This window comes from Durio zibethinus, chromosome 23, assembly GCF_047325235.1.
Source record: "Durio zibethinus cultivar Kanyao isolate XHJ-2024 chromosome 23, ASM4732523v1, whole genome shotgun sequence".
Classification (NCBI taxonomy): Eukaryota; Viridiplantae; Streptophyta; class Magnoliopsida; order Malvales; family Malvaceae; genus Durio; species Durio zibethinus.
This window is the reverse complement of record NC_143184.1, coordinates 2081442-2093578: the sequence shown is the minus strand read 5'-3', so window position 1 is coordinate 2093578 and position 12137 is coordinate 2081442. Positions and strand designations below refer to the sequence as shown.

General features: G+C 36.0%; 2 protein-coding genes and 1 pseudogene across 3 annotated transcripts; 1 reads left to right on the top strand and 2 right to left on the bottom strand.

Annotated features, from left to right (window-relative positions):
• Positions 1-105: 105 nt before the first annotated feature.
• Positions 106-2720, bottom strand: LOC111313026 (uncharacterized; annotated as a pseudogene). Its single transcript, XR_016332491.1, has 7 exons — positions 2380-2720; positions 2023-2088; positions 1393-1467; positions 902-1031; positions 706-825; positions 447-541; positions 106-319 (listed from the first exon to the last, which is right to left on the bottom strand). The product of XR_016332491.1 is annotated as an uncharacterized LOC111313026 (transcript).
• A 320-nt stretch (positions 2721-3040) lies between these two features.
• On the bottom strand, positions 3041-7454 carry LOC111313320 (alpha/beta-Hydrolases superfamily protein). The gene is made up of 10 exons (XM_022913988.2): positions 6938-7454; positions 6625-6761; positions 6366-6539; positions 6019-6255; positions 5833-5933; positions 5655-5727; positions 5489-5557; positions 5128-5235; positions 3508-3633; positions 3041-3413 (listed from the first exon to the last, which is right to left on the bottom strand). The coding sequence occupies exons 1-10, from the start codon at positions 7269-7271 to the stop codon at positions 3219-3221; spliced, it is 1554 nt and encodes a 517-aa protein (XP_022769723.2). The 5' UTR covers positions 7272-7454; the 3' UTR covers positions 3041-3218.
• Positions 7455-9125: 1671 nt separating this feature from the next.
• On the top strand, positions 9126-12115 carry LOC111313898 (uncharacterized). The gene has a single exon (XM_022914768.2). It carries the CDS (start codon positions 9214-9216, stop codon positions 11500-11502), a length of 2289 nt encoding a protein of 762 aa, XP_022770503.2. The 5' UTR covers positions 9126-9213; the 3' UTR covers positions 11503-12115.
• Positions 12116-12137: the final 22 nt, after the last annotated feature.

The following is a 12137-nucleotide window of genomic DNA, read 5'->3' as shown; positions in this document are numbered from 1 at the left end:
GGAAGGTAGAGAAAGGAATTGTTCAGCCAATCATCGCAGCATAAAACCCAAAGTTACTTGGGTAGGTTATCATACAAAGGGTACACGTAAATTAGATACAATCCATTATTGCAGCAGAAAAGAGAGGAGAAATAATAAAAGCTTTGTTATATCATCGGACTAACAAATTTCATGCATTTATTATTACCAACAAAGGAAATTCAAAATTTGCACTATTCAATCCATTCTGAACCAATAAGCTTCATTATCTTCGCCCAATTGTCTCGTGTTCAGATGTTCTACTGTCTTATGTCAGCTTGAACTTCTGACATAGTCTCCGCTGCAAAATTACAATTAAACCACAAATGGGTTACAAGAAAGATTGTATGGCTTGGAAATCATACTGAGCAATTTGCCTTCAGCTGATGATCATCTTTTTAAGAAATTCAGATTGTTCAGGAAATTACTCCAACAGTTCATCCTTCGTCACCCAGACGAAATCCTTGCACTTCCCGATATTAAACTTGTTGGTTTCAATCACTTGAGACTTGAAGAAGAATCTCTGACAGAAAATAAAAGCATAAGGTAGGGGAATAAATATTCTAGAAGGAACTTCAAGTGAAGTGCATTTATGTTGTCAATATGAGAAAGGCATTAATTAGCAGGGCTAGCAAAGACGAGCATAAGTATGTGAAGAAGAAAATAAAAGCGTTTCTGATGAAATACCTTATATGGTTCAGGCACATTCTCTGTCTGCTGTGTAACCATATGCCCCATAGGAGCATTTCCAACGAATTAAGAGTGAGAAAGGTCTCCAATTACAGATTCTAAGGCAGACTCTGCACACTGCAAACATTTCGTATTTATATGAGAGCAACCAAACAAAAAGCAGAAGGAAATAATAAAAGAAAGCAACCATTACCTTGCATAATGTCTCCTCCAAATCATAAAATTTTTCAGGAAAATGCCACACAGGTTTCCCACTAGGAGCTCCAAGAGTGTCACTATGAAGAAGAAGATACAGTCTTCTATCAAGTGCTCTCTGCAATGACCTTAATAAATAGAAAGTTCAAATTTTTCATGATCAGAATATTGTACTAATTTCATCCTCTATCCCCAAAAGGCCACAATCTCCAAGGGGAAGCAGTTTTAATACTTAGAACAGAAATTTGTTCTCAAATTTGTAGTACATAGACATTTTCTTAAGAATGATGTTTATATTCCTCAAAGAAACACATATACAAACAAGGAGCCAGATCTATTAAACAGAAGAGAACAGCACTTTGAGATCTAATTCAGATATTTCTTCCTACAGATTGTTAATCCTTGACAAGCTATATCTTATCTCTATCAAACAAAGGATGAACTGTAGGTAACAATGTTCCAATGAATAATTTAAAATCTACCACTTACTTTCTGTCATTCATTTTTTCAGCTTCAGTGATCCTTGGAGCTGGAACATAGTCAATTTGGTACTCACCTTTTCCCCTGATTGTACAAAATTTTCACTTCATTAGCTAAGAATCAAAACAGCAAAACCATCTATGTGCATGTGCAAATTTGCAGTTGTATGCATGTATTCATTAAGCGTGCAAAGAAAGGAGAAAGAGGACAACACATATAACCCAAAAAACAATGACTTTCATTATTTTTGTGTTCTATGAAGACTCTCATTGCAGAGCCAAAAATAGACATCTTGAATCAACCTTGAGGCTGTTTTTAAACTTGAATGGAAAAGCTACGTTTAATACTCCATTGCCTTTCCTGAATCACCTCTTCAGAGGACTCACAACTCTAAATCACGTGTGGCACATGGTTCATTTGGATAAATCAACTGCTTTCGTGTTTTTTAATTTACTTATTTTTGGTTTGGATGTAAGAAAGAAGTTTATGCAGGTGCATCAAATCAAAGTTTATGCAGGTGCATCAAATCAAGAACTATTATCCAGTAACTACTTACATATGGATCAAAAAGTACCTAAACATACAAGGAAGCACCCCTACTATAATATGGAATACAACTGAATCAAATTCCAAACTTGCCTAGATTTGGACATGTCCAAGAATTCATCAGGATATTTACGTCGATACTGCTGCCCCCATCGGAAGCTGCATAAAACAAATGCAATTACATACAAAAATTCCACGCCTTTTATCTCTTTCATCAATTAATAGCTGAAAATTTGAACGAAAAAGAATAAGAATTTCGAGTAATAAGCCATGGATCAGACCGTTTTCAGTAAATATTGTAGCTTTTTACTTTTTACTCTTACCATCTGTGTTTAAAATTAGTGTCTGCTAATCAATATTTTTCAAGGAACTGGAAATCTAATATATCCTAGCATGAACCATCCCACATTTTCTCGGAACCCAAACAAGGAGCAGAGAAGGAAAACTTACGAGAACTCCTGAAATGCATAAACCACAGAATCAATTTTGGGATTAACAACTGGTAATCACTCGAACAGTACGGAGGCCACAATTTAGTCGGAGCTCGTGGAAAACCCACGATCTCCCGCGAGTGGTTGAACCAGCGATGTTAACAATCTGCGCATTCTCGACCTACAAAGAGAAAAGAGTACGCATTTTAAAGATATGTGAAAAAGGTCATAGAGATGGTATACGTAGATATATACGTATGTAAGAGCAGAAGGAATTGAAATACAGTAGATGATGAAAAGCCCCGCTTAAACCCTAAGACGAAATCGCAGAGTGATAGCGAGGAAGAAAAGAATAAACGAGTGTCGTACCTGCCACCGGCAATGGCGGTAAATAATTAAGTTGAGATTTTTCTTTTAGTTTTGATCCTCGATTTGGTTTTGGCTGAATTAACTAGATCTCTCGGTTTTATTCAGCACATGCTGGGTAAATCTCCCGAACAGCCAGTGGACGCTGAGGATGATAGTACCCTGACGCTTCTTAATACAGTACTTTTTTTTGCTGAAATCTTCTTTATAGCTTAAGAAAACTCGCTAGTGTTTTCTACCATGAACTTAAATTCAGAAATTGATCAAATTCACTTGTTTTGCAACAAAAATTAATTTAAGATATATCTCATAAATCACATCCAAAGGTACGATTATTTATATATGATGAAGGAAACCGAACAATCAAATACGAAGTTGCAGATACAAGCTCAGTGTCAAACACTTTTGGTTGCTCATAATACACAGGCTTCATTCTGAATTCTAAGGGTGTCTGAACAATTTCGTCACTGAAAAATTATCTCTACAAAGAAATCAGAACAATGGCTTTTTTCCATTTATCATTCCCATCAAGTGATCAAAAACTTGTCCACCTCCATCCCGGAGTCCGGAATGCATGTATTCGTTAGTTATCCATAACCTAATTCCTGCTATCTGAGTAGCTGTTTCCATGACCAGCTTGAAATTAACATACATATCCTCGTAATATACAGCAGCTGCTACCGGTACCTGCTAGCAGTTTCGAAAATTAGTAAAGCGCTAGACCCTGATCTGGAGTGAAGTTTTCAGAAAGGAAAAAATGTGAACACTATCATCTTCACACCTTGTTATTTTTCAATGCAGTGACATCATACAGTGGAGGCCAATCTTCCTTCTCAGCCAATAAATGAGCAGCATCTTTGAAAGGCCTCAAAGAATGAATTTCATCAAACATCCATGGGAATATCATCTGCATAAATTTAAACCACATGTATCAACTAGCAATTTAACATCATGATAAAAACCATGGAAGAGACCTAATATGATGAACTTGACCAAGCAAATTGATTTGTATTCCACAATTACGCTTAAATTGTCTGGACCATAAATATAATAGAGAAACTCTCTCTCCTGAAAAGTACCAAAGGCCTAAGTCTGCATTACCATCAAGAGAATGCACCTTCAAGATAAACATTCAATTTAAAATATTATCACCACTATGGTTCTTCAAAATGTAAGGTGATGCCATGCGTGTGGTGCCATTTTAACATATCCATCAACTCAGAAAAGTTTCCAATTCCTGGCATTATATACAAATAAGAAAGACTTACACTATATTTACCTCAACAGTTATTTGGATTACTAAATAACTCGGGACATCAAATATGTCAGTGCTAGTGTCACGGACCTAAGGGGGAGTCCTGAATCCCACATCGAACATAATAGGAAAGTCACTGGGGTATAAAAAGGTTCACACCATCTCCGTCTTGTGAGGCGCCTTTTGTAGGACAAAACCGTGAGGTCAAGGGGGCCAGAGCGGACAATACCTCACAAAGGTGTGAACCGTGGTGGAAGACTGATCTAGGACGCTGGAAGGGTGAATGCCCGGGTCTCGGAGCCTCGCGGGTTCGGAGCTTAAGTCTCGACCCGTGACAAGTGGTATCAGAGCCAGCCCTAAACCGTTTGATCCACGCCAAGCACCTCGTGGGAGGTAGGCAGGGTAACCAGCCTCCGTGACGAGGGCGTCACAAAGTTGGGTGCGGGAGAATGTCACGGATCTAAGGAGGAGTCCTGAATCCCACATCGAACATAATAGGAGGGTCACTAGGGTATAAAAGGGTTCACATTACCTCCGTCTTGTGAGGCGCCTTTTGTAAGATAAAACCGTGAGGCCAGGGGGCCAGAGCGGACAATACCTCACAAGGGTGTGAACCGTGGTAGGAAGGCTGATCTGGGATGCCGGAAGGGTGAATGCCCGGGTCCCGAAGTCGCGCGGGTTCAAAGCTTGAGTCTCGACCCGTGACACTAGCCCCTAAAACTGACCAAGATAGATGGCAATGTGCCTACCACGTTTAAATAGGTCAAATATTTAAATGAATATATCAACAGTACATACAATGACCAACATTGCCTCTCAAGACAGGGATGTCAGGAAAACGAGGGAGTCCAAGTAAATAAGCAATGAAGTCTCCCGCTGTTATGGAATAGGATGAAGGTGTTAGGAAACCATATAAATAGCTCCTATGTCTCTGAGAAGTCGATGGGCTTTTCACTTATTTGAGACCAAATCACAAAGGTAAGCAAGTTTTCTCAGAGACAGAGTTTGACTCACTCCGCTTGTTTTAAGTTATTGATCTTTACTTAAAATCTAACAATTGTTACCCGGCCAATTATTCCTCAAAAGACTTAAATATTCGGATATATATTTGTGGTCCTAGTCATCCATAAAGCACAATATTATTACCTCCCCAGTAAAAAGTATGGGACGTCTTTCATTTGCAGCCCTGATTGCATCAAATTTGCTCTCATGGTCAGCCCTTACTTTCTGAGCAGACCAAAGTGATGAAGCACCCTTCAGAACACAAATGTAATTAAAAAATGATCAAGTTTTGAACATGATAATTGATACAAATATTAGCCTGTCTGAATACATGTCAATTTGGACCTCAGGCAGAGCCTACTGACTTGTTTATATTTTGATGGCCGAAGCTTGTTTAACCAGCAATCACATTTTTATCCATTTTTCAGAGGTAGTGTTTGACTTTACAAAATATCTCATGATAAAAAACTAGAAAAGCAACAATCTGGAAGACAGGGAAGCTTACCTGGCAGTATATTGACTCATGGAGAATAGCATAAAGTGGGTTTGTATCAAAAGACAACCAGCTCTCATACTGCATATGTCAAATGACTTAAGATTGAATGATCGATCCATTGGATAGAAGTAAAACCTCAATTCGTGATCAATAAGAAAACATCAATTTTTCTTACAGCATTTAAAAAGTATGAACTAATCTGCTTTGGTGCTCCAGGAACTAACATCGGATCCCAGACCCTCTCAAACCTATAGTTTTTGAAATATCAAAAGTACAATAACGACACAGTTGAAAAACATTTAGTCATAAATTCTAAAGAATGGAAATAGAGAGTGTGAATTCTGATGTCTTACAGATAATGCAACCGTTCAAAACCTGCACTGGATCCTAAACCAGATAAACCAAGAAATTGCAGCCCCCTAGGGGTTAGGATTCCCCCAGAAGGAAGATGGACCTGCACAATAAGGAAATTTTAAAAAGATCAAGGTGCCATTTTAGCTTTAGGTAGAACAACAAGATCAAATGAGGAAGACCCTCACCCCGCCTCCTTCAGCTTCTGCCAAATAAGTAACAACATCTTGAACAATTTCAACGTCCTGAGGAAACCTCTTGTAGTATTTTTCATTCTGATGAGTAACCTGCTCAAAGCAAGCTCTATATACAGCATCTGCAGTACATCCATCTCCTATTGGAGGTATCCCTCCGGTTAAAAGCACTTGTTTCAATCCTTGTGGTGCAAAGCTCAGATAAGTAACTCCACAAAAACCACCATAACTCTACACGGTCAAGAAAATAAGGGATAAGATAACGGCATGGTGATATGCGAAATTCAATGATGTATGATGCACAAGCACGAACATCAATAATAGAGTACTAACTGTAATACCTGACCCAAAACGGTCCAAGGCCCAGCGTTAGGAACAATATGAACACGGATGAATTCAGCATCATTGACAATATTATCAGCTCGAAAATGTTTCAAGTAATCAACCAGATTCTGGGCAGACTTTATTTGCTGCATAGATGATGGAGTCAAAGGGGTTGATAAACCGGTTCCTCGCTGCAACAGAAACAGGAAAACATCAAGGATACAAAGCATAAACAGGCACTAAATTTCAATGTAAACATTTTCAAAGAAACCATGCCTGATCCATCAATATAACCCGAAACTCTTCGCAGGCTTTAAGTATCCATCCACTAGCTTCAGTTGGTCGAGGACACTCGAAACCAGGCCCACCTTGCAGATATAAAAGGTATGGCATTGGCTGCTCTTCTTTCCCAACTAAAATCCAATTCAGCATTAGACACTAGTCAGTTTGACTTTTGACACTTCCAGCATTTGGTTTTTTCAAAAACGAAAATGAAAGAGTTATTAATCAAACAGGGATTTATCCACCAAAAATAGTATGCCTAAGGCGTTGATTGAAATAATCTCGCTTAAGGAAGAAGTAGGATTACCGGCAACGACTTCACGAGCGAAAATGGAGATCTTAGAAGAAGTTTCACGACTTTTATAATCGAGAGGGACCATAAATCGGTGGTCTCGGAGTCGGAGGTCCGGCACCGAGTACCAGTTCCCGGCAACGTGTTCCGGCGATGAGTAGTCAGTGGCGACGGATTTTGGCCCAGACATGATGATGAGAGCACGGAGTGAGGTCAGACGAGCACGAAAGCGGAGGAGTCTGGCAGGTGGGATTGGTGAAAGAATCGCAGAGAGAGTAGACAATGAAGAAGAAAAGTTAAAGAAGACAAGCGGCTTTATCAAGGAAGGTGGCGCGTGAGTTGCCAACATTTTTGGAACAGTAAAATCTTCGATATAGAACTTTTAACTGAAGGGGAAGAACACATGGATTTGACTTTGACCATGCTGTTTTGGAGATTAGATGATTAACTTGATTTCAGTCGTTCGATGCGGATAATTTTGAAGATCATTTCCGGATATTAACGTTTTTGATATAAACTCGACTCAAAGTTTACAAAGGGGCGTAGATAATCATTTTATATAAATAATTACATTCCGATTCTTGACCGAATAATTTTATATAGATATATAAAAAGTAATTTTTTTAAAATTAAATTTAAATCTTCAAAATTTATATATACCAATTTTTTATAAAAAATAATTTTTTTAAAAAAGCAAAAAAATGACATACTTTTCCTTTGATCATTTTTATTTATAGTAATATTTATAGATTTATAATAGTATATTAAATAAAAATAAATTATGTCTTCTTTAAAAAAAAAAAAACATGTATGTTATTTAATGATGAATTAAATAATAAAAAATATTAAATATTTATTTTTGTAATTTTTACCAAATTATTATGTAAAATATTAAAAATATCCATAAATATGTGAAAATAAAAAATTAAATTAAAAAACTATTTTTCATTAGAACGAAATTACAATAATAACAAAATAAATCGTGAGAAAAAAGGTTATAAACAAAAAAATAAATTACAATAGTAATAAAGTACACATTAAAAAAAGTTGCAAATGTAAACAATAAAAAATATATATATAAAAAAATGATTATAATCTTATATTTGTAAAAGAACTCTTGAGTGGTAATTAGAATTAACTATATAATTTTAAAATTGATTTTTTAAAATTTAAAAGGGATATAATAAATGATAAAGATGAAATTATATTTTTTTACATATATTTAAAATATAAAATTAATAATTAAAATTGAAATATATATAATTATTTTGATGATCTTATTATTTAAATATTTAATATGAAAATTTGTTTGAATTTTCAATATCTTAAATAAATTTTTAAAATGATAATTTTTTTATTTAAAAATGGTTGTTGAAATATTTGGATAAATTTAATTTTTAAAATTTTAAACACGATGAAAGATTATGATAATTAAATAAAATTTTAATTAAAATTATTTGGTAAATAACTAAAATATTTAGTATGAAAATAAGATTCATAATTCAAACTTTTAATTTTAAAAACATATATTCAGTTTAATTTGATTTTTAATTATAATTAGAATAATTTTAATATTTGAATAAATTTATAATTATCTAATTTATGATTAAAGAAATTATTTTACTCTTTTAAAAAAAATTATCTTACTTATCGTTAAAAATAAAAAATTATCTATGTGTGTATATATATATATATATATATTTTAGATTTTTTTTTCATTTTTAAGTAAAGATTTTGATAGGCATTTTTATTTTCATTATGCGAGTTTGTAATATAGATAAAAAGCTTATTGTCAAAAACTTAATTACCAATAGATTTGTAAATTACTATGAATTGACTTAATATTGATATAAAGAAAATTAAAAATTATTTTTTAATAAGTATTAATTGTATTATCAAAGAAACAGTTAAACCAAACATTATATTTATTTTACTTCATTAAAAAAATTAAAGATCAAATTTAAATTTATATCTACCAAAAATTTATATCAAATGTAACTTGTATGAATTTGATTTTTTTTTTTTGTTGCACATGCATATGCTAATCTTAAAATTAGTGTCCAAAATCAAGTAATGTTACATTCGAATTAATTTTTTATTTTATTTAATTTAAATATTAAATATTTTAATTTAATTCAAATTAAATTTTAATTATGAAATAAAAAAAATCTATTTTTTTTAAACTAAATTGAGTATTTAGTTTTGTTAAAAAAGAAAAACAAAACAAACGTTTACAGCCGAGGTTTCGAACGACAACGAAGACAAACCCCTCCAACTTTCCACAAAAAAAAATGAACGCTAAATGTCCCGTTTCAAAGAACTCAAAACTCCTCCGCCTCCTTAAACCCCAACCGGCATACTACCTCCACAACGGTCACCTCTGCACAGAACCTGACCCCCGCCCACCTCCACCGCCAGCGCAAGACGATGAGTCTAAAATCACCCAAGCAGTTCAACTTCTCATCGAGACCCCACACCAAGAATGGTCCTCCTCTCAACCCTTGCGATCTATCCTCTTCTCTTCTCCTTCTCCATCTCCTAGCTTTCTCTCCAAAATTACTCGCAGCATTGCTTCCTATCGTCAAGCCCTCAATTTCTTCAAACACCTTCAACAAAACTTCCCATTTGAAAACACCCAATTCCTCTCTTATCCATTTCAAGCCCTTGTCGAACAAGCCGGTCGAGAAGTCGAAGCGGGATCCCGGTTATCCGAACTGTATCAAGCTTCGAAAGAATGGGAAATTCCTCCAACTGTTAACACCGCCACGCTTTTTATTCAGTATTTTGGGAGACTCAACATGGTGGATAAATCTGTTATTGTTTTTAACGAACTCGATCCTTCTCTTAAAAGCACGCACGTTCGCAATGTTTTGATTGAAGTTTTGTTAGGAGATGGGCGTGTTGAATACGCACTCAATGTGCTCGATGAAATGCTTCAACCTTTATCCGAGGTTCCGCCTGATGACATTACTGGGGATATTATATTTTATGGGTTGGTGAAGAGAGACAGGAAAGGGACAAGCTTAAGCGTGGAAGAAATCATTAAGTTGGTTCTAAAATTTGGGAAATGTAGTGTTTTTCCAAAGACAAATTGGCTGACCCAATTAATTTCTAGGTTATGTGGGAGTGGGAAACTCAATCAAGCTTGGGATGTTTTGCGTGAACTGTTGAGACTGCGTGCGCCTCTTGAAACTCCTCCTTTCAATGTACTTTTGACCGGGTTAGGGAAGAATGGAGATGCTAAAAGAATGAGTACGGTTTTAGCTGTGATGAGGGAGAGTGATATTCAGCCCGATGTTGTAACTTTTGGGATTCTTATTAATCAGTTATGTAAGTTAGGTAAGGTTGATGACGCGATGGAGGTGTTAAAAAATATGGGTGAAGGAAGTGGGAGTGATGGTGTTTCAGTTGAAGCTGATATTATTATTTTTAATACTGTGATCAATGGACTTTGTAAACAAGGAAGGCAAGAAGAAGGGTTGCATTTGATGGAAAGGATGAGGTCCATGAAGGGGTTGGAACCTCATACAGTTACTTATAATTGCTTGATTGCTGGGTTTTGTAAAGTTGGAGAAATTGAGAGAGGGAAGGCGTTGTTTGATCAGATGAACGAGGAGGGGGTTTCACCTAATGTAATCACTCTTAATACATTGGTGGATGGTATGTGCAGACATGGGAGGATCAATAGTGCAGTTGAGTTCTTCATTGATATGCAGGGAAAAGGACTGAAGGGCAATGCGGTTACTTACACCACTCTAATTATTGCTTTCTGTAATGTTGACAACATCATTGAGGCGGTTGATCTGTTTGATCAAATGTTGAGAAGTGGATGCCCTCCAGATGCCGTTGTTTACTATAACTTGATCTCTGCTTTATGCAAAGCTGGAAGGATGGATGATGCTAGCAATGTTTTGTCAAAGTTGAAGGAAGCGGGGTTCCACCCTGACATTGTCTGCTACAATGCTCTTCTCAGTGGGTTCTGCAACAAGAACAAGGTAGGGAAAGCTTATGAAATCATCAAGGAAATGGAGGAGGCAGGAATGAATCCTAATAGTGTCTCGTATAACACTTTGATCGCTTATTTTTGCAAAACTGGGGATTTTGCACTTGCTTGTAGGGTGATGAAACACATGACTAAGGAAGGTCTTGTCCCTACTATTGCCACATATGGAGCTCTTATACATGCATACTGCTTAAATGGAAAAATTAAGGAAGCCTTGAAGCTTTTCAATGACATGAGTTCAATATCAAAGATTTCACCGAACACCATAACATACAACATTCTTATAGAATCTCTGTGCAAGAATAATAACGTCAAAGATGCGCTCTCTCTGATGGATGATATGAAAGCAAAGGGGGTGAAGCCTAATACCACCACATACAATGCAATGTTTAAGGGCCTTAAAGAGAACAATTTGTTGGAAGATGCCTTTAGATTGATGGACTGTATGATTGAGCATGCTTGCAATCCAGACTATATAACCGTGGAGATTCTCACTGAATGGCTTTCTGCTGTTGGTGAATCAGGAAAATTAAAAAGCTTCGTACAAGGATACAAGGTTTCTACCTTTACTTCATAGAATGGCTGCAAGATGAGGATGTGTTACTGGATTATTTTTGTGACTTGATGTAATGAATTGGCCATTGTCAGGGCTCGGAAGAGGTCAGAAAATTGCTTTGTTTTTGCTGCCTACTTATTTTTGTTCAGGCTACAATGGCAGCAGACCTTCACCTGCAGTTGTAGTTCTATGAGCCGCTTGACACTGCAATTATCCATCGCTGGTTCGTGGCAGACTCCTCATGGACTCGTTCTGAAACAACCAAACGGGGAGGCTTACATACTCCCACTGCACGTTGCCGGTGCGGCTCTTAATTTTGCATTCTGCCATCTACCATTGAAAATTTTGAGAATAATAGAGATTTATTAATAATTCATTTAGAACTGGTTTGTCAGAATTTCGCCTATCAAACAGTTTGCTATGCACAATAGTTCACTAGTGAGTAGAGAGATGAGATCAGGAAGTCAGACTTTGAACACAGTTCTGTGTTTTGGCACCTAACTGGTTTCTCATTCTCTCCTTTTCGGGCTATAATTATGGTTTGCCCAAATCAGGGAACATCACCGTGTATTATTCATCTGTAAAGTTCTTTCCTACTGAATATTCTATTTGAAAAACCTTAAAAAATCATGAACTGGTAGTCTCTTCTCTCTCAT

Bases quoted from the DNA above. Each gene is read 5' to 3' on its own strand.
- LOC111313898 (XM_022914768.2), top strand. From the start codon at position 9,214: ATGAACGCTAAATGTCCCGTTTCAAAGAACTCAAAACTCCTCCGCCTC.
- LOC111313320 (XM_022913988.2), bottom strand. From the start codon at position 7,271: ATGTTGGCAACTCACGCGCCACCTTCCTTGATAAAGCCGCTTGTCTTC. The intron at 5,558-5,654 runs GTAAGAAAAATT...TGACATATGCAG, and splicing joins GTTCATACTTTTTAAATGCT to TATGAGAGCTGGTTGTCTTT. The intron at 5,236-5,488 runs GTAAGCTTCCCT...TGTGTTCTGAAG, and splicing joins ATGAGTCAATATACTGCCAG to GGTGCTTCATCACTTTGGTC.